This window comes from Castor canadensis, chromosome 15 (assembly GCF_047511655.1).
Source record: "Castor canadensis chromosome 15, mCasCan1.hap1v2, whole genome shotgun sequence".
NCBI lineage: Eukaryota > Metazoa > Chordata > Mammalia > Rodentia > Castoridae > Castor > Castor canadensis.
Window position 1 is genome coordinate 12,749,872 of NC_133400.1, and position 21,973 is coordinate 12,771,844.

The 21,973-nt window shown below is 42.2% G+C and overlaps 1 protein-coding gene and 1 long non-coding RNA gene across 3 annotated transcripts; one reads left to right on the top strand and one right to left on the bottom strand.

Annotated features, from left to right (window-relative positions):
- Positions 1 to 5,616: 5,616 nt before the first annotated feature.
- LOC109684983 (ATP-dependent RNA helicase DDX19B) lies at positions 5,617 to 20,880 on the top strand. Of its 2 annotated transcripts, XM_020161624.2 has the most exons (12): positions 5,617 to 5,819; positions 10,369 to 10,417; positions 11,963 to 12,016; positions 12,354 to 12,489; positions 12,811 to 12,903; positions 15,382 to 15,484; positions 16,182 to 16,296; positions 17,399 to 17,576; positions 17,902 to 18,139; positions 18,696 to 18,858; positions 19,337 to 19,528; positions 19,927 to 20,880. In XM_020161624.2, exons 1-12 carry the CDS (start codon positions 5,652 to 5,654, stop codon positions 19,986 to 19,988), a joined length of 1,551 nt encoding a protein of 516 aa, XP_020017213.1. In that variant the 5' UTR covers positions 5,617 to 5,651; the 3' UTR covers positions 19,989 to 20,880. The 2 variants fall into 2 exon arrangements, with proteins under 2 accessions (XP_020017213.1, XP_073911783.1); XM_074055682.1 differs by lacking the exon at positions 10,369 to 10,417 and having other exon boundaries at positions 5,800 to 5,819.
- On the bottom strand, positions 12,484 to 15,470 carry LOC141417363 (uncharacterized). The gene is made up of 3 exons (XR_012441901.1): positions 15,342 to 15,470; positions 14,581 to 14,835; positions 12,484 to 13,975 (listed from the first exon to the last, which is right to left on the bottom strand). It is a non-coding gene; the product is annotated as an uncharacterized lncRNA (long non-coding RNA).
- Positions 20,881 to 21,973: the final 1,093 nt, after the last annotated feature.

Below are 21,973 nucleotides of genomic sequence, written 5' to 3' on the forward strand. Positions count from 1 at the left end.
ATCGTTTCTTCATTTTGATTGATAAATGACATGCAAACTGTTGTACCCAGATCGCGAGACCCCAAAAGACCGCTCAGGAGTCCGAAGTCGCATGCAAAAAATAAGAGCCTTTATTCGGGCTTAAGCTCGGGCTCTCCGACCTCACCGACACAGCGGATCGGCACAGAGAGCCCCGAGCCTCAGGGTTTTTATTGGGGAAGGGCAGGAGGCAGGACTTCCCATCCTAGGGGTAAACAGATTGGATGTTATTCAGGTGAGGGGGTCTTGGCATATTGGAATTGGTTTTTACTCCATTGTGTCTTGGTCATCAGGAGTGTGGCTAGAGTTATTCCTTTTTTTGGTCACCTTGGGCAAAGGCCTGCTTTGCTCAATTATGATTGGATCAGGGCTGAGGTGGTGCATTGCAGAGGAGGGTTCACGCCCAGGTTATGGTGCATTCCAGGGGAGAGGTTGTGCTCAGGTCAGTGCTAAGGAACAAAGGAGCCTGAGCCTGAAATGACAATGTCCCTGTTATTTTTTTAAACGGGGCCCCACATCTGTTATTTTTTTCCCTAGTTGGGGCCCAACACAGACCTCAAAGATTCTTGCTGTGACCACGGATATGTTTATCCTTCTTGTCAACTTAAATTTTATATAGGAGAAATGACCTAACAGTAGTTAAAGGACTTCTATTTGCCTTTGAAAAATAATGATTAATATTTATAGGCAAGACACTGCACTAAATATTCCATAAACTCATTTTAATTTCTATTTCCTTTATTTTTATTTATTTGCTGTACTGGGGTTTGGACTCTGGCCTTCGTGCTAGACACCTTACCACTTGAGCCACGCCTCCATTCCCTTTTTTGCCTAGGCCAGCCTGGACCTGATCCTACTATTTTAAGCTTCCTGCCTTTGCTGGGGTTACAGATGCAACACTACACCCAACTTTTTTTCCATTGAGGTGGGAAGGGGGGGGTGTCTCTTTTTTTTTTTTTTTTTTTTTGGCCAGGGTTGGCTTAGATCCTCAATCCTCCAGATCTCAGCCTCCAGAGTAGCTTGGGATGACAGGTGCATACCACTGCACCCAGCTATTGGTTGAGATGGGGGTCTCATGAACTATTTGCCTGAGCTGGCCTCCAACAGAAATCCTCCCCATCTCAGCCTCCTAAGTAGCTAGGATAACAGGTATGAGCCACTGGACCCCAACTATTTTATTTTATTTTTAAATTGTGCTTTAGTTCTGCTGGTATTCCCTTTTTACAGGTGAGGAAACTGCTCAAGTTCATAGTTACAGAGTTACTTTTGCCTATTTAATTCCAAAGCCCGTACTCTTAATCACCTCATTACCCTATATGATCAGGTATACCCAAATGCAAGGTGTAAAATTGTTACTGATCATAACTTGGTTACACACATGGCAGAAAAAAATATGACTTTTTAATGTAAAAAAGCATCCTTAAGCCAGGCATCGGTGGCTCACATCTGTAACCCTAGCTATTCGGGAGACAGAGATCAGGAGGATCTCAGACACAGGCCAGCCATGGCAAAAAGCGAGATTCTATCTCAAAAATGCCCAACACACACAAAAAAGGGTTGACAGAGTTGCTCTGATGGTAGAATGCCTGCCTAACAAGCATGAGGCTCTGAATTCAAACTCCTGTACCACCAAAAAACAAAACAAAAAAATCCAAAACTTTGATGGGCTTGATCTCAGGGCTTTGAGCTTGCTAGGCAAGCACTCTACTGCTTGGCCATATCTCCAACCCCTAAAAGAGCATCCTTTACAAACAGATCAAGTTTGAAAGCCAGAAAAAAATAAATCACTTGATTTAGCTTTCCAGTTCACAGCAACTCATTAATAGTAATCATTTTACCTAACATTTGTTGAGTACTTAATATACAATAGGCGCTGGCCTAAGCATTCTTTTTTGTCCTCCTCCTTCTCCTCTTCCTTTTTTTTTTTTTTTTTTGAGATAGAATCTTGCTATGTAGCTTAGGTTTCTGTAACTTGCTATCTTTCTAGGTAACACACACTCACAGGAAATTAATGTGAGTCAACTCCCTGTATAGCTATCCTTATCTCAACCAGCAAAAACCCTTGTTCCTTCCTATTATTGCTTATACTCTCTCTACAACAAAATTAGAAATAAGGGCAAAATAGTTTCTGCTGGGTATTGGGGTGGGGGGAGAGGGAGGGGGCGGAGTGGGTGGTAAGGGAGGGGGTGGAGGCAGGGGGGAGAAATGACCCAAGCCTTGTATGCACATATGAATAATAAAACAATAAATAAAAAAACTTGCTATTTTTCTGCCTCAGCCTCCCGAGTGCTGGGATTACAGGTATGCGTCACACACCTAGTTCTGATCTAAGCTTTTGATCCTTAAAACAACCTTATAATGAGTTATAGTTCCTGTCTACTGCCCCCCTCCTTTTGGGGTTGGAGATAGGATCCAGGGCCTCATGCATGCTAGGCAAGCACTGAACTACACCCCCAGCCCCAGTGACAGGATTTAAAATGTTTGATCTACCTGAAGGATGCATATACCTCAGCTATTTACTCACTCAATGTGTGCCTACTGTGTTAGTCCCTAAGGATAAACATTTTAAAAAGCAGACAACCTGCCCCGCCTCATGTAATTCTCAGTTAGGGAGTCATTCAGCAACCATGTAAAAACTCCTTAAGTAAAGGAGCCCTCTGCTTGAAGCTCGCTGTAGTCTTTGGCCCCCACATCCCTTGGCGCACACGTGCAGTCTGTTCCATCCCCTCTTTTGATTGGTTGGGCGGGACCAAGCCTCACCCAATGAGGTTTGGCTTTGGCCTGGGTGATGAGCAGCGGTTGCCCGAGCTTAACCGCCATGCTGAGCAGCGATGGCTGGGGCTACTGGCCGTGTCGGAGGCACAGCCAGTGGACGGTTTCCACTGTCCCTGCCAGTGCGCAGCGTGAGTATCTGTGAGAGTAGAAGCAGACCCTGTTTCCTCGCCTTTAGGCGTCTTCCTTGCTCCTGCCCCTGGGAGGAGGGGGATAATAATAAAAAGTACTGTTTTTTAACCTTTGCTATAAACCAGGCACTGGGCCCCGACCCTTGTGGTCTTGTAGAACCCTGTAATGCAAAGCGGGTACTAATCATGACTTGGGGGAAATGGAGGCTGCCTAAGGCCATGAGGGAGTAAATATGGCCCCTGAATTCGAAGCCAGATGGTCTTACTTCCCTAACACTCCTTTCTTCACTTTCTTCATGCCCCACTTTGGATAGTAAAGATTTGTTGTTGTTGTTGTTGTTGTTGGTTGGTTGGTTTTTTTTTGGTGGGACTGGTGCTTGAACTCAGGTCTTCATGCTTGCAAAGTAGGCACTCTACTTCTTGACCCAAAACTCCAGTCCATTTTGTCCTGATTATTTTAGAGATGAGGATCTTATTAACTATTTGCCCAGGCTGGCCTCAAACCTTTGTCCTCCCGATCTCAGTCTCCCTAGTAGCTATCATTACAAGCCTGAGTCATTGGTTCCTGACTACCAAGTTCTTTCTTAGCTGGAGTCTCACATTGCTTATATATGTTGGGGTAGACATAGGAGAATCTAGAGTTCCGATGCTTGGTTTTTTGTTTGCTTTTTTCTTTTTGGATGTTTGTTTTTTAAAGTGTTTTTTTCCTTTCTGCGTTAATAGATAAAGTAACACTTGCTAACCATGTACAAGAAGGATAAGCACCAAATTCAGGATAGCTTTTATCTCTTGGGATGGGTGTACAGGGTGCTTCAATTGAAGTTTTGGTTTTGTTTTGAAGTGTTGGGGGTTGAACCCAGGACCTGGAATGTGCTAGACAAGTAAGTGCTGTACCACTGGGCTCCATCTCCAGCCTTTCTCTTGAATCTTGTTTTATTTTTTAAGCCTGTGATGGAAGCCTCAGTATTTGGTATATCATTCTCTTGTTTGTCTCAAATACAATTTTAAAAAGGAAAATGGGCCAGGTGCTTGTAGCTTATGCCTGTAATCCTAGTTACTTGGGAGGCAAGATATCAGGAAGATAGCAGTTCGAGGTCAGCCTGGGCAAAAAATTGAAGCCCTATCTCAAAAATACCCAACACAGCCCAGTGCTGGTGGTTCCTGGCTGTAATTCTAGCTACCTAGGAGGCAGAGATCAGGAGGCTTGTGGTTCCAGGCCAGCTGGGGCAAATAGTTCATGAAACCCTATCTAGAAAATACCCAACACCCAAAAAAAGGGCTGGCAGAGTTGCTCAAGTGATAGAGTGCCTGCCAAACAAGTTTGAGGCCTTCAGTTCAAACCCTGGTAGCACCAAAACAACAACAACAAAAAATCTAACATATAAAAAGAGGGCTAGCAGAGTGGCTCAAGTGGTAGAACGGCTGCCTAGAGAAAAGGCTGTGAGTTCTAACCCCATTAGCACCAAAAAACATTTTTAAAAAGGAAAACAAGGACATAGAAAGTAATTTCAGAGGCTAAAGTGTACACAACAAAAAAGGAAGTCTTTTCTCACCTTAGCCTCAGAAAACCCTTTACCCCAGAAGCAGTTCCAGTTGTCAGTTTCATATGTATCTTATGTATTTTCTGTAGTATATACAAAGCACATATGTGAGATCATTTGTTTTATTTTGTTGCACAAGTGGAATCTATTATATACAGTCTTGCACTTGGGATGATGAAATTTTTAACTTCATGAAACTATGTTTGGAAAATTCCTTAACCTTCTTTAGCCCTGTGAAACAACAAAATTTCTCTAGCAACATTTTTCCAGGATTGCTGTGACTTCAAACTTAAATCACAGCTCCCAGGTTGTGTTTGCCTTTTTCTTATTTGCACATCCTCACCTGTCCACCGTTGTTTGAGATTAATTTACTGTAGTAGAATATTGCCAAGAGAATTCATTTTCGAGTTTCAGGAAAATGTCCAGCTTTTTTCTACGGAAGGAACAAGGGGAGGGACACTTGTTTGATTCTGGTTAAGGAAAGCGAATATCTCTTATTCATTCTTTTTTTGGAGGGCGGTAGTGGGGTTTGAACTCGGGGCCTTGCACGTGCTAGGCAAGCACCCCACCACTTGAGCCACACCTGCAGCCCTCACTTATCTTTAATTACTTAATCTACTCTTAGCAGTTTCTCCAGGAACTTTTTTGTTCTGTTCCACAAACCTGTTGCTTTTTCCTGTCTCTTTAGCCCTTCCGGGAACACTTGTCTAGCTTTTCAAAGCTTAATTCCTGTAAGTGGTGGTGTCATGTGGTCTGTGGTACAACTCTTTACCGTTCAGGCCTTTAAACAGGTGTTTTGTTTTTGTTTTTGTTTTTGTTTCGGTGGGACAGGGATTTTAACTCAGGCCTCGCTTGAGCCACACCTCCAGTCTACCAACTGGGCATTTAAATATTTAATTAATCAACCTGAAAAGTGCAATAGCGATCTGCCTGCTTATGCATTTTGAAGTAAGTGGAATGGTGTTCTGCTTGATGGGACGTCCTCCATGCCTCTGCGCTGGACGGGAATGCGATTGCCGCCTTTGAGTTCAGGCGTTTGAAGACAGCGTCCTAATTCGGAAAAGAAGGCATGCGCGGGCGGGGGTGAAGGGCGAGCGTGTGAACGAGCCCAGGGGCGGTGAGACGGCCGAGCGGCGGGAGCTCTGACGTCACTGCGGCGCGCCGCTTCCGGCCTCCAGCGCGGTAGCTAATGACTTCCCCGGCGGGGGAGCCAAACTCCGGCTCGCGGCGAAGCCCCGGGGCCCAAGATCGCGCCGCGCCAGCAGGCGAGTCAGCTAGCGTCCCACCTGCGCTGGGGACCATGGCTACGGACTCGTGGGCCCTGGCGGTGGACGAGCAGGAAGCGGCGGCCGAGTCGGTGAGTTGTCATCTGCCGTAAAAGGGTCAAGGAAGCAGTTCTGTCCCGGGTTTGGTCCCTGGGAAAAGACACTTGAGTAGGCTGGTCATTGCAGAGATGCATGGGGAGGGATGGAGCCTGGACCTTGAACTTGGCTTTGTTTACCCGCCTGCCTGCAGCGTTACGTAAAACTCAGGTGCGTCCTACAGTTCCGCAAAGTGTCCAGCCACTTGCCTGTCTTCCTGGAATCAAGACTGATCATGGCTTGCACTAATCACCCTGATTTGTACTCAGGCTCCATTTTCAGATCTGAACTCTGGGCTCAGGACCATGTCTTACTTAGATTTGTGTGCCTCGTCCAGCTTGCTCACTGATGAATGATCGACGCGGTGGGTCAGGCAGTCAGCAAATCCCTCCTGATTGCCTTAACTTTGTTCGTGTTTCTGAGCCTGATACATAGTAATCGTAGTAAGAGTTAAACATTACTATGTAAAATTGATTTCTCGCACCAAGACATTCTGAATTCTGGTAGGACTTTTGAAGCCTAATTCTCTTAGTACATATTTCTGTGAATTCCCTGAGAACAAAGACCTTGTCTTTTTTTTTTTTTTTAACTTTCAAAGAGAAAAGGTTTGAGTTCACACCTTGTCTTATTTTTAATAGATGGTAAAGTTGTTAGCGCATAGTTTAAAGAGAAATAGCCTTAAAAACAGTTATTCCTGCCGATGTTTTTCTCCACAGAGGCAGCTACATTTTCTCTTGAAACTGATTGATAGTATTTCCCCTCTTCTTCCCTAAATAACATGCTTGCCTTGCTACCTACTGAATTCTTAGTTTTAGATATTTGTCTTGACTCTTTTTCCTCCATCTTCCTTTCCCACCACACATGCATGCTTTTCAATCAATACCACATTTTCATTATAATATAATTTTAATTGGATCAATATTCCATGTTTGTATTTACTCATGAATGCTTTTACTTTTCTATAAAACTTATTTTTCTTGGAATTTCTAATCGCTTTGTAGTTTCACTTTATTTTAAGAAGATATCCATTCAACTTCAAATTCAGGCAGTCAGCAAATCCCCTCCTGATTGCCTTAACTTTGTTCGTGGTCTGTTTATCTTAGGATGTTCACACACATCAAGCATTTTGTGAGTGCCAACTCTCTCAAGCCTACAGTTTGATTAAAACTGTCCTAGTCACCCCAAGTGTAAGCACAATTCATTTTGGGAGGAACAGGGCAGACTGCCTTCCACCTCATCCTGGGAATTCCCTTCTCCTCTCTTGGGTTGGATCCCCTTTCTTCATCTTTCTTGATGTATTTATTTTGGTGCAGATATCAGCTTTCTCCCAGTGAATGAAAAGTAAAAATTTTAAAGATAAGGGATAACTAAAAATCTTATTTTGCATTATCATTTGGATATTTGCTGAGTGTAGAATTGTTGGTGGTAAATTATTCTTCCCCAATTTTAAAGGCATTGTTCTATTCTGTTGACATCTATGTTTTTAGTTGTTGGGATGTCTGAGACCATTCAGAGCTTTGACATGGCTTTTTAAAAAAATTTTTTTTGGGGAGTGGATGAGATAAAGTCTCCTCATGTAGCCCGGGCTGGCCTTGAACTTGTGATCATTATGCCTCAGCCTCCAAGTTTCTGACAGTGCAAGTATGCACCATCATGCCCAGCTTGTTTTTTTTTTTTTTTTTTTTTCTCTTCTTTTCTAAACGTGGAGAAATATGTGTTTGTCTCTGGTATTCAGGAAATTCCTGGCCAGGCACTGTGGCACCCTCCTGCAGTCCTAGCTACTTGGGAGGCTGAGGCAGGAGGATTGCTTAAGTCCAAAGTTCTAGGCCAGTCTGGGTAACAGAGAGATCCTGTTTCTGTCTTGTTTTGTGAGTTTTGTTGTTGTTTGTGACATAGTCTCATTATATAGCTTTGGATGCTCTTGCTTTAGCCTACCCAGTGCTGGGATTACAGGTGTGAGACACCACTCCTAATTCCCTGTTTCAAAAAAGAAAAATTCTTGATCTCTTGATATGGATCTATTTTCATTCATTGTACTGGGTGCTGAGTAGGATCTTCCAGTCTGAAAAACTTATTCATCAGTTATGGGGATTTTAAAAAATTATTTCTGGTTTGGTGTTGTTCTTTTTGTCTACTAATATAACCAATGGTGGGCTTGATCGTACAGTCCTCTTGCCTCAGTCTCCTAAGTGCTGGGATTACGGATATAAGCCACAATGCCTGGCTTTTCTTGAATAATTTCATTGTTGATTTCCTCCTCTTTGTTTTTTTCTTCATTTCCTTTTTTCCAGAGCTTTTATGACTTGTGAGATTTATTTATTTATGTAGTCATGCTGGGGATCAGACCCAGGGCCTCACATGTCAAGCAAATGCTCTACCTTGAGCTAAGCCCTCAGCCCTCAGAATTCTTTAGTTGAATGTTGTAAATTATTTTCCTCCCAAATTTTAAAGGCCTCAAACTTGAGATCCTCCTGCCTCTGCCTCGAGTGCCGGGAGCACAAGCACTTCCACGCCCAGTAGGCTTCATATTTTCATTAGCCAATATCTTAAGGCACAATATACACTTAGGAAACACCATACTATTAGCTGGTATAGAGATAAATACTCTATAAATATGTACACACACACACATTTCAAATAGTTCTGGTAATTTTTCTTTCTTATGGTACTAGGGTTTGAACTCAGGGTCTACAGACTGTGCCACTCCACCAGCCCTTTTTCGTATGGGTTTTCTCAAGATAGGATCTAACTATTTCCCGGGGTTGGCTTGGAACTGCTATCCTCCCAGTCTCTATCTCTGTCTTTCTTATAATAGATAGGATTATAGGCATGAGCCACCAGTGAGGGCCCCCCCAATACATTGTGATAAAAACCCAAACATTTATTGACTTCCTTTGCAGTTGCTGGTAGCAACTTTTCTGCTCATTTAATTGAATCCTGCTAACTTTGGTTTGAACAATATATCAATGAGAATGATTTATGTCATTAAATGTTCTTTTTATCATTGAGTATTAAAATGCTTTATAGTAATGGATATTACTAACTCATTTATACTTTACTTGTACCTCATTAACTTATTTATATCTCAGCCCTGTTGTTTATTTTACTTAGCAATTATTTGTCACCATAGGAATGAGTATTTCTAGCCTTACTCTTGTAAATATTGCCAGTCGCTCACTCCCTGTCTCTCTCTTCCCTCTTCTTCTCCCTCCCTTTCTCCCATCTCTCTGTCTCATCTCTCTTTCTTAAAGATCCTGAGTACTAGACTTAACTGAGATCGCTTGGCAGGATGTAGGGGAGTGCTTTAGCATTAAAGCACTGAAGTGTATGAAGCAGCCACTATATATCAAGTCCTGTGCTGTTGTCTGTTAATATGTGCTCTGTCTTTTGGGATTAATGGAGGATTTTTACTGCTTTATGATGCTTTTTTTTCCCCCCCATTTCTTTCCTGGTTGGTCTCTTGAGTGTATTCCCCCTTTGCTCCTCTCTCCCCAACACCAAGCAGACAGCCAAAACTTTCTGCTAGTTTCTGTGAATAGAAGTGGGGCTCCTCCATTCTCAGCTTACCACCTATTAAAATAATTTTTTTCATTCCTGTCTTCCCACCCTTCTTCCTCTTTCCCTTCTTCTTGGACTTAAAGGAAAGATGGAAATGAACCTCAAGACACAAAGAACCTGGTGATGGTTTAAGAAATAATTTCATTAGGACTTTCATTCTTTCACCCTTTACTAGATGATGTCTTAGTCCCCACTTAATATTTTATAACTAGTGCACCTACTTTATACTAGATCAAATAGAATTGTCATTGAGGTATTTGCATTTTAATTGGGGACACAAGTTCTACCCGGATATCCCTAAATTTATGGTGTTTGATGACGTCCTAATGACTTTTTTCTTGAAATATTTTTCTGATGTGTCTCTTCCTTTCTATTTTCACTTCAGCTGGGGGGTATTTTGATTACACACTGTGCCTCAGTGCTCCACGCTGTTCCCAGTTAGAATGTCAGCACCAGCACTAAGCTACTTGAATATGAGGCTGCAGGATCGTGCTGAGGTGCTCTGGCTTGAACATGTCCTGCAGCAGGGCCCTGTCCTCCCCACATATGCTTTATGCTTTACATCCTAGACCTTCCTATTCTGTGTGCTTTGTCTGAAAGGTAACTGATTTTCCAGTATCTCTTTATATTTACTTTTGTTTGGAACATGAGAAAATGACAACTCTAATGATACTACACTGGGAGAGGCTTTGTAATCAAGGCATTAAGCAAGCTCACAAATTATAAATGTGAGTTATAGAAATTGTAATTAGGAAGTGTGGAGTTTGAGCTGCTGTGGAGTCATGGTTTTCTACTGCTGTATTCAGGGGAAATTTTATTTGCAAACATTTAGTAAGTGAAAGGGACCCAGCAGAACAGCTGTGTGAGTTCATTTCTGTGAATGCACCTAGTGAGTAGGTCTTGAGTGGCTTTTCTCCCACTGTTGATTCAAAATCTTTTAAGTGATTTTCCTGACAATTTCCCCCCTCCCCCATATTCTTCATTTAGTTGAGCAACTTGCATCTTAAGGAAGAGAAAATCAAACCAGATGCCAATGGTGAGTAAAAAAAAGCTAGTTTGAAAACAAATGTGATTTCCTTTCGTATTTCTGTTTTGGCATAACAACTATCTGGAAAAAATTGTATTTGCACTAGATAGGGGTCTAGCAGATTCTGGCATTCATTTGATTTGGGAATCAATAAACTGGAGTATAATGACCAAATTGTATTTAATGTAAAAGTGAGAATACTTAATTGGCTTATAAATTATTAAATTTATTACTCACCATAGCACTGTACCTCCAAAGATTAATTTGTTGTGTTTTTTTTAAACTGTTCTTCAATTTTGGGTGAGATGGAGAAAATATGACCAACCTGAGAGTTTATCTGTTCTAATATTCTGAACTTGTATCTATCCAAAATCTAAGGATGAAGACTGGGAGTGTGACTCAGTGGCAGAATGCTGGCCTAGCATACGCAAAGCACTGGGTTCCATCCTTGTACTGAAAATAAATAAATAAATAAATAAATAAATAAATAAATAAATAACCTAAGAGGGGTAGTTGCAACATTTCTATCATCTTTTTTGTATATTTTTCTTGTGTAAAATTTTACATAACTACAGTGTTGTTTGACTATACATTTCTGTTACATTTCTATGTATCTAGACTTTTAATGACATTGTGTTCATATATTGACAATATGATTTGCACAAATACTCTGCTGTATTCATGCAAATTAACCAAGGTGCTTTCTAATCATTGCAGTTGTATTTGCGTGTGTGTGTGTGTGGTACTGAAGTTTGAACTCAGGGCCTTGTGCTTGCTAGGCAGGTGCTCTACCACTTGAGCCATATATTAGCCCTTTTTACTTTGGTTATTTTTTATTTATTTATTTTTTTGGTGGTGCTTAGGTTTGAATTCCGGGTTTCATGCTTGCTAGGTAGGCACTCTACCATTTGAGCCACTGCACCAGCCTACTTTGGTTATTTTTAAGATAGTATAGTGTTTCACTTTATGCCCAGGTATCGTGGACTATGATACACTTATTTACACATCCCATGAAACTGGGATGACAGGCGTACACCACCGCATCCAGCTTTTATTGGTTGAGATGGATTTCTTGAACATTTTGCCCAGGCTAGCCTTGAACTGCAATCCTCCTGATCTCTGCCTCCAAGTAACTAGGATTGCAAGCATAGCCACCATGCCTGGCTACAATTATAATCTTTTTATAGTATTTCAGAAATGTTGATCCTGTGAGGAAAATAAGCATTGATTTTTGAGCTAGGGTAAGGTGACCTGGAATAGGAAAGACTTAAATATAAGCAACAGTATTTCAAAACTTTATTTAAAAAAAAACTTTGCTTATTTAGGCACAATGAAATATTTTAAAAGTGGCTTGTTTTCCTCATTTATGTATGTATGTATATGTGTGTGTGTGTGTGTGTGTGTGTGTGTGTATATATATATATATATATATATATGTAATTTTTTGCTAGAATTTGGGAATTTTTTTTGTCCTAGAATTTGAGTAGTCTCATAGTCTCAGATGCTGGACATGGGATAGGATTTTTAATGACAATAACTTTGTTTCTGAAAAAGGTGCTGTTGTCAAGACCAGTGTTAATGCAGAGAAGACAGATGAAGAAGAGAAAGGTAACACAGCTTTAAAGCTTTATAAATGCAGTTCTATATTCTAAGAAAATGAGTTGTTATGAGCCTTCATTTTTATGCCCAAATTGGTTTGACTTTAATGGGGGTCATAGTGCCAGAATAAAAGTTCAATTTATGTAATCAGGAGGTGAAAGAACTCCAATGGTTTATATACCTAGAGAAATTTTTAATTTAATTTATAAATTAAAGCTAGGATGTGCCTTCAGTTTGAAGACTTAGTACACATACATGTTATTACTTCAAAAACTAATGGCAGTTGAATTCAAATAAGTTCACAGTGGGTTTCATAGACTTTTTAAAAATCTCTCTTTTTTGACAGAAGACAGAGCTGCCCAGTCTTTACTTAACAAGCTGATCAGAAGCAACCTTGTGGATAACACAAACCAAGTGGAAGTCCTGCAGCGGGACCCGAACTCCCCACTCTACTCAGTGAAGTCCTTCGAAGAGCTTCGCCTGTGAGTACTTCCTTACTTTCTGACTCATGCTCTTGTATTTAGATATCAATCCTAGACCTGGTATGTGTATTTTTTCATATAACAGTAGATTTTTAACTAACACAGTGTTAATACATACATGGACTTAGCTGCTTTGGCTGTTGAGTAAAATTTCCAGACTCTCTGTAAAAGCTTTAGCTGCATTCACACATTGGCTTGTGTTCAAGTCAACCATTGTTCGTTCCAAACTACATATAACAGAGGAAAAAAAATCTCCCAGATATTTTGCTATGTTCCCCAATCAAAGAGACTGTGATTGTCATCTTTAATGTTTTTTTCTAGGAAACCACAGCTTCTCCAAGGAGTCTATGCTATGGGTTTCAACCGTCCATCCAAAATCCAAGAAAATGCATTGCCTTTGATGCTTGCTGAACCGTATGTAACTTGATAATACTCTACTTCATTTTTACTTTATATTTTTAAATTTTTTCTTTTTAAAAATTATGCAAGTAATTCATGCTCTTTGTAGAAAAATTAGAAAACAATGAGAAATAAGAGAAAAGAAGTCATCTATAATTTCTTCCTACTCTGTCAACATTTTGGACTACAGACTTTGAGAATTTTTTTCTGTGTGTGTGTGTGTGTGTGTGTGTGTGTGTGTGTGTGTGTGTGTGTGAGTTTAAATAAATGGAACCATAGGGATTGGTGATGTAGTTCAGTGGTGAAGCAATTGCCTAGCATATATAAGCCTTGGGTTTGATTTCTAGTGCTGCCAATATGTATGTTTGTATATATGTATATATATATGATTTGACTTTTTTTTTGTGATTCTGAGGTTTGAACTCAGGGCCTTCACCTGGAGCCACTATACCAGCCCTAGTTTTTTTTGTGAAGGGTTTTTTCCGTCTCTCAGAACTATTTGCCTAGGCTGACTTTGAACCAAAATCCTCCTGATCTCTGCCTCCTGAGTAGCTAGGATTACAGGCATAAACCACGAGTGCCTGGCTCCATATGTAATATTTTATATACTGTGTTTTTTAAACTTAATTATACAGTCCTCTTTCTGTGTTAGTTAGTATACTAATTCATATACACCAAGATTTCATTATATGGATATGTAAAAATTGTATCAAACATAGTAGGCAGAAACAAAATAGGGTTCTAGGAGACCTGAATAGTATTACTGAGATTGTTTTCTGGTACAGTGCTTCTCTCACTTTCATAGGCACATGAATGTCATGGAAATTTATTACATACACATTCTGATTTCAGTAGGTCTGAGTTGCATGGAGAGGTCAAGGTCAGTCTGGCTACATAGCAAATACTGGTTCAAAAACTCAAATAGAAACCAAAACAAACATAAACAAACAAGGTGTGAGGGTGATCTGGCTGCAACATCTGTCATGCCATTGATTGCCAGGGCTGGCTAGGCTGCGTCCCCTTTTCTCACTTCTCTATGCAGTGTTCCTCCTGAAGCTGTGCGATTGGTCAAAGAGGATGACTTTCTCTGAAAGAGGAGGACCATTCATAGTCATGGGTATAAGAGTAGCTATGCTCCCTTGTTAGAACTGCCAAACAAACTCTCAAAAAAACAGCCAAGGGCTGACAGAGTGGCTCAAGTGGTAGAGTGCTGCATAGCAAGCCTGAGGACTTCCTAGTACTGCTCCCCCACTTAAAAAAAAAAAAAAAAAAACCAACTAAAAAATCAATCCCCTTATAAAAAGCTGGGCATAGTAGTAAACACCTGTAATTCTAACTACTTGGGAAGTGGAGGCAGGATTTTGAGTTTGCATTTACAAAGCAGTGGCTCTCCTGTTTGAGCCATACTTTCAGTCTGTTTTGCTCTGGTTATTTTGGAGATGGAGTCTTTCAAACTATTTGCCTAGGCTGGCCTTGAGCAGTAATCCTGCCAATTTCAGTCTCTCAAGTAGCTACGATTACAGGTGTGTGCCACCAGCGCCCAGCTGCTAAATTTCTTTCCCCTGTGACCAGGGTATGTCTCACTGGCCTTCACTTTTAGCTCCTCAAGTTTCTTCTGCTTCTCTTTTTTAAATTTGTATTTTTATTGGTATGAATTGAACAAAATAATGAGTTTCATTACGAATTTTGTACCTGCATATAAGGGACTTGGATTAGATTCATCTTCTCTTCCTCTTTTTGCTCCTGTTTGAGAGCTGTATCTTCCTCCTTCATCTCTTTGGCCTACTATTGAACTGCTCAGGGGCTTCTTCAAGGCATTGAATGCAGATCCTGCCGCCCCTTCCGCAGGCCTTGTCACTGAAAGCCTATGTCTTGTTTTTTAAGGCATCTCAAAGTAGGTTACACTTTTAATCAGGTGCTTCAGGTAGGGTCTCAAGTTCGTGATAGCTGCACAAAGATATAAAGGAGAGGAAAGAGTGAGTATGTTGTCCCTGGATTGTCCCAGGCAGAGTACAGCCAGTGCAGAAGCCCTGGACTGGAGTATGGCTGACACATTGCCAGAGCTGCATTGGGCCTGTCGTGGTGGTTTGGAGTGAGGGAAGGAGGAAGAGAGTGGTAGGAGATGTGAGCTGGTACTGGGAAAACACATTGGGTAGGACCTTATAGACCATCATACGGTTTTTAACTTGTACTCTGAATATAATGAGGAGTGATTTGGTACATAAAAGTTACATGAGCTGACTCAGATTTTATTAGAATCAGTGGCTGCTGTATAGAGAACAGATAAAAGATAGGGAGTGCTTCAAATCCAAGAATAAAACCTTCTCTCTATAATGCTCTGTACTGTAAAACTATTACATGTAACCCTGCTGCAAGAGGTCACCTTCTGTAAATAAATTATAACACTCATTGTTTTAAGCTTTATTCTTCATTTTTATTAACTAAAAACTTACTTGATATTTAAGCTCCTAAACAGTTTGTTTTCTTGTACAGCCCACAGAACTTAATTGCGCAGTCTCAGTCTGGTACTGGTAAAACAGCTGCCTTTGTCTTGGCCATGCTCAGCCAAGTAGAACCTGCAAATAGATACCCCCAGGTAAGGACTTGTCAGAGTTTGGTTTTCTACTAATGTATAACTAGAAGGGAAATTCCATTTGATGTATTAAAAACCAAGCTGTGTTACTACTTTTTACATAAACTGAACTCAAGTTGAGGATGAACAGTTTGATTGATCTTTCCGTGGCAACAAAAATCTTAATTCCACTTTCCATAACCTGCCAGTTCTATGATGCTGCTGACAGGCTTGACTTTTACTTACAGCAAAAATCTCCTTCATTTACAACTGTTCCCACTTAGAAAGTTCTGAAAACTGTCAGGTATGATGGCATGCACCTATAATCCCAGCACTTGTGAGGCTGAGACAGGAGAATCATGACATTGAAGCCAGCCTGGGCTACACAATGGACCCTGTCTCAGAAAAGTAAAGAAAGTCATGAGAACTTTTGGAGCAAGTGAAAAGGAAGCTAATTTCTAATTGGAATTTCAGATCCTTGCTCATGGGTAGGTTTTTGTGCTCCAGTGGCCAATGGCTATTTGCAAGTGTTTGTCCTAGCCAGAGTCCTGACCGCTAAAAATTCTAGTTTATGAGTGGTGCTTAAAGAACCAAAAGGAGTACATTTTCATTTATAATTTTTTCCTTCAGTTTCAGCTGCAGGGATAAGCCCCAATGAGAATTTCCCTTAGCAAAAGAGATTTTTGTCTTGAACTCTCATTATGCACTCTTTCCCTGCCAGTGTCTGTGCCTCTCCCCAACGTATGAGCTCGCCCTTCAAACAGGAAAGGTGATAGAACAAATGGGCAAATTTTACCCTGAACTGAAGTTAGCTTATGCTGTTCGAGGCAATAAATGTGAGTATGAGTGTGTGATCCTGAATCAGTGACCCAATCACTTTTTATTTTGAAAAATTTCACAATATACCCTGTAGTTAAAATAGTATAATGAACACGTGTATTTTCTTCGCCTAAATTTAAAAACATAACATTCTGTCACATTTTCTTTATCTGTACACGTGTATGAACATTTTCTGTTGAAGCATCTGAAAGTAAATCGCACATGCAGTAACTCTTCGTTATGAAATACTTCAACACACGTCTCGTAGGGACAGTTACATACCTAAGACACCCATGTCCAACCAAGGAAATTGACATGTCCTGGAGTAACTACTATCCAATCCATTTTCTTTCTTCCCTAGTTGTGCTAAAATGGTTTTTTGTTTGTTTGTTTGTTTTTATTTTTGCTTTTTGAGATGGATATCACTATGTAGTCCAGGTTGTCCTTAAACTCACAATCCTCCTGCCTCACAAGTGCTGCAATACTCAAGGCCTTACACTTGCTATGCAGGTGCTCTGCCACTTGAGCCACTTGAACCCCTCCTCCAGCCCTTTTTTGTGTTGGGTATTTTCAAGATAGGGTCTCTGAACTATTTAAAAGGTATGGCTTCAAACCACAGTCCTCCTGATCTCTGCCTCCTGAGTTGCTAGGATTGCAGGTATGAACCACCATTGTCCAGCCTGAGCAACATTTCTTAAGTTAGGTTTAGTTGTAAAACTAAAGATGAATAAAGCAAAAAGAGTTACAGACAGGCGCCAATAGCTCATACTTGCAATCCTAGCAATTCAGGAAACAGGCATCAAGAGGATCATGGTTCAAAGCCAGCCTTGACACATAATTCCCAAGACCTTATCTCCAAAAACCTAATCACAATAAAAGGGCTGGTGGAGTGACTCAATGTGTAGGCCCTGAGTTCAAACTCTGGTACCGCAAAAAAAAGCTCAGGACTGGCAGAGTGACTCAAGTGGTAGGGTGCCTGCCTCATAAGTGTGAGATCCTGAGTTCAAACCCCACTACAAAAAAAAAAAAAAGCATTAAATACATAATAGCTGTAGGATATCAGAGAGGAGTTCTGGTTTTGCCTTTGAAATACCCACAGAAAACATGTCATCTCCACAGTGGAAAGAGGTCAGAAGATCAGTGAGCAGATTGTCATCGGCACTCCTGGCACTGTTCTGGACTGGTGCTCCAAGCTCAAGTTCATTGACCCCAAGAAGATCAAGGTGTTTGTTCTGGATGAGGCGGACGTGATGATAGCTACTCAGGGCCACCAAGATCAGAGCATCCGCATCCAGAGGTAGGAGCTTGAGCCAGGGGGATCTTGACACACCTCCGCTTGCTTCTGTTGGGTTCTTCATTCTGCTACTTGCAGCAGCACTTGTTTGGTGGGCCATTTCCTCATCAGCACTGACGATGCTTCCAGCCTGGTTGAGAAAGGAGACCTGGGACCCCTAAGCCAGCCCAGCACCACCCTGGCTCTGCTCCTCCTGCCCGAGGTGTTTTGCCCTCACCCCTTACAGCCTGCTGGGGCCATAGCCCACCCAAACAGGGGAGACTGAGCTTCTGTTCCTTGCGGTAAAAACCTGGAGGCTGAGCAAAGTTGCCTGGGCCTCGCCTTACAGGATGCTGCCCAGGAACTGCCAGATGCTGCTTTTCTCCGCCACCTTTGAAGACTCCGTGTGGAAGTTTGCGCAGAAAGTGGTCCCAGACCCCAATGTTATCAAACTGAAGCGTGAGGAGGAGACGTTGGACACCATCAAGCAATATTACGTCCTGTGCAGTAACAGAGACGAGAAGTTCCAGGCCTTGTGCAACCTGTATGGGGCCATCACCATCGCTCAAGCTATGATCTTCTGCCATGTGAGTAGCAGCTGTAGGCCGGCAGAGCCGCTCCACTCCTCTTGGGTGAGAAGGATCTAATCCCCCTGTCTGAAACTGTAAAGAAGGAAATGACAGTCCCCTATTCCTAGTCAGTTTCCTTGGGTTTTTGAGTTTCAAGTGAACTTTTTTCATCCCACTTTAAAGACTGCTTAAAAATAACGCCAAATTATGGGCTGTAGGTGTAGCTCAGTGGTAGACCACAGGGTCTGTGCACAGGGGCCCAATACCTTAAAAAAAATCCCAAATAATATCCAATTATATAATTTTTAATCATGAATGATACAGATTATTTAGAAATGAAGTTCTGCAGCTCAATTCATAGTCTTCCAAGATTTAAAGAGCAGTTATTTGATTCATCTAAACAAATCACATGGATAAAATTCTATATGAGAATTTTTAGCCTAACCCCAGAGTTTCAAGTTCCTTGTGTATTGTAATAGTGATAAGCCACATGTTTGTGGATATATATATATATATATATACATATATGTTTTTTAATAGGTCTCTTAATTTAAAACAATACTTTTCACTCCAGACCCGCAAAACAGCTAGTTGGCTGGCAGCAGAGCTCTCAAAAGAAGGCCACCAAGTGGCTCTGCTGAGTGGTGAAATGATGGTGGAGCAGAGGGCTGCTGTGATCGAGCGCTTCCGAGAGGGCAAAGAGAAGGTTCTTGTGACCACCAACGTGTGTGCCCGCGGTGAGCAGAGACTTTCCTGGTGTGCCAGGCTCAGGATCCTGGCCATGTTAGCAAGAGAATTTCTCATTTCCATGGTCTCAGGGCTTGGTAGGGACATTTCTTTGCAGCAGAGACTGGATTTCCCAAGTGACGGGAACTGATACACAATCCAGGAGGGCTGCCCTGGGGAAGGAGATGCACAGGCTCTGAGTGCTGGGAACCGAGCCTGCTTTTCCTGGAAACCACCGGGTATTCAGCTGTGTCTCCAGATGCTTGAGTCTAGAGACTTGCTTTCTGACTTCAGAGGGGTTTTTGGCAGTGCCAGAATTCTCTCTCCGGTTCTGCTACAGGCCTGTATGCGCCCTTTCTTGTGCCTACATCCAGAGCTGGCCTGTCCCAGGTCCCCCTCCCTCCACCTGAAGTGGGTATGGCTGACTGTGAGTGACTTTGTGTCCCACCCTGACTCCTCTGTCTCTCTCCTCCCCCTGCCACCGTGCAGGTATCGATGTCGAACAAGTGTCTGTCGTCATCAACTTCGATCTTCCTGTGGACAAGGACGGGAACCCAGACAATGAGACCTACCTCCACCGGATCGGGCGCACCGGCCGCTTTGGCAAGAGGGGCCTGGCTGTGAACATGATTGACAGCAAGCACAGCATGGACATCCTGAACAGAATCCAGGAGCATTTTAGTGAGTCCCTGGAGGTGCTCTGCCCAGCATCCTCTTTGTGGAGGGGAGAGGAAGGGAGGGTTTTCCTGTGGCCTTGAGAGAGGCCTGTGTCCCTGCTCACGCTCCCCTCCCTTCATCACCACCTGGACCTTTTCAGGAACTAGAATGGCAGTTTTCCCGAGGCCAGGCTGGGAGACAGGGCATTGACTGTCGGTGCCAGTGACCAGGGTCCTGTTGCCCCCTCCTCTGAAGACCTTCTTTTGTGGTTAGAGGAAGCATCACTGTGACCCAAAGTATGATGCGTGCCTTGGCAGGGAACTGTGTCCTTCCATATCCCTGCTGTGCTGGTCTAGGTGATTTCAACTGTGTCTCCTTAGTAACTCCACATTGGTCTCCCTTCAAATCTTTTTTTCCCCCAGATAAGAAGATAGAAAGACTGGACACAGATGATTTGGATGAGATTGAGAAAATAGCCAACTGAGAAGCTCCACCAGTCACTGGTGCCCACTCTCTGCGCTGCCCCTGCCCTTGCTCGGGACACTAGTGCTTTCATGGCATAGGCCTTGATGGTCACCTCAAAGACGAAGGCACGAGTAGAAAAACTACCTACCTCATTCAAAATTACGTTTGGACTGGACAAAAAGTTGTGCAAATGATGGGGAATGGTAGAACAATTGTTTACGCAACTTTGGATGATTAGGCATGAATATACAGAATTTACCTTGGGGAATTCCTTCATTTTTTTGGCCAGCGTTTTACTCATCATTACTCAAGTCTAGATGCTGTGGCTAATCATTTGCCTAGGATACTGTGTGACAACCCCTGCCTGTTCTCTGGCTTGGAGTATGCAGTCCAGCCTCGAGTTCTTTCAGAAATGACAGCATAGAGATGAAGAGGGAACACAGAGGGAAAGGCTGCAAGTAAGATAGGTGTGTAAGCCCATCCAGTTGTGTCTGGAGGATTGTATATGCAGCAGAGGAGGTCTTTGAACTGCTGCTTAGGATTTGGCATGGAGCAGCTTCTCTGAGTATTGCCAGCCCCTCTTTCCTAATGCCCACACCAGGAAAGGATTTTCTGTGATGGACCATTATGCCACCTGTGGGGCCTTTGTTTGCAGGTTTGTGCCTCAAGACCATGACCTGCTCTTTTCAGCTGGTCCAATCTGTGTGCAGTTCAAGTCCAATCACTGGTGGGTTTTTTGCTTGTGCTTTATCAAGTCCTGTGGAGGAGTCACCGTGGAGAACTAATGGTAGCCCTAGCTTACCACAAAACTTGATTTCACAGGCACTTGCAGCATCTTTCTTTTTTTACATCCCTCACATTGCCGTGACCCTCAGTACCCTAAGTAAATAAAAGGTTATCTGATATTTGGATCCTTGGTAAAATTGTGGTTTCAAGTTTCTGATGGCCATCCTCAATCAAGGCAGCTCCAGACGCGCTCAGCAGTAGTCGAAAATTTTTGCTTTGCCTGAAGATGTCAAAAGGCAAGTTTTGTCAGAGCTGAGGAGTGATTACAGATATTGGGCATCTTGACTAGAAAGGGGTACTGAACATCTGTGTTCACAGTGCCTGGAATACAAACAGGTACAACTGAAGGACAAGATGGACTACAGCCATTCATCTGTCCAAGGCAAGAGTGATTTCCAAGGCCTTTTTGCCATCTTACCTTGGTACCTATGTGTAGAATACTTAGAGCAAACAATAGAAACGAACACTTGCTCACTCCTGGCCAAGGCTGTTGATACCCACAGAATGAAAACAAGATGAGATGAAACTCAGTTGCAAGAGCAGTCTGAAACCTCATCCGAAGTCCTCTTCAGCATTTGGCCTTGACCTTGATGCAGAGTGACCACTTTATCTAGATACTAGAAGAGGATTTCTTTCTTTCTTTTTTTTGGTGGTTCTGGGGTTGAACCCAAGACCTTCCTCAGGCTAGGCAAGCACTACACCACTGATTTATATCTCCGGCCCTAGAAGATGAATTTTATATGATAAGAGCTAATCTCCTATCTTTCTTGTAGGCATCTATGTTTCTAAGCCAGATCTAGGAAAGGAAGAGGCCAATGCCACTCTCCAGCTGGTCTCCTTAATCTGACACTACACAAAGAGACCAGCATACTCCTTCCTGTCACATTCCCCCAGTACATACTTGACTACGTAGCGTTTTCTCTACACTGCTGGTCAACCATCTTAGGAGTCTTACAAGAAGAGGAGAAATTTTATGTTCCCTTGAAGTACTGTGGACCAACCCTGAAATAACTAAGAACAACGATAATAATTAAAGAATTATACTCTTCACTAGTATGCATACTGACCACTGTCCTCACAATATGTATAACCCATCCAATACTGTAGCCCTAAGTCTGAGAAGGAAAAATGGGAAGGTGTGTGCAACAGACTCTTCAGTAGCAGGAACAAATGGGCTTCCGGGAGAAGTGTAGATCAACAGTTCTTTACCTAGGGTCT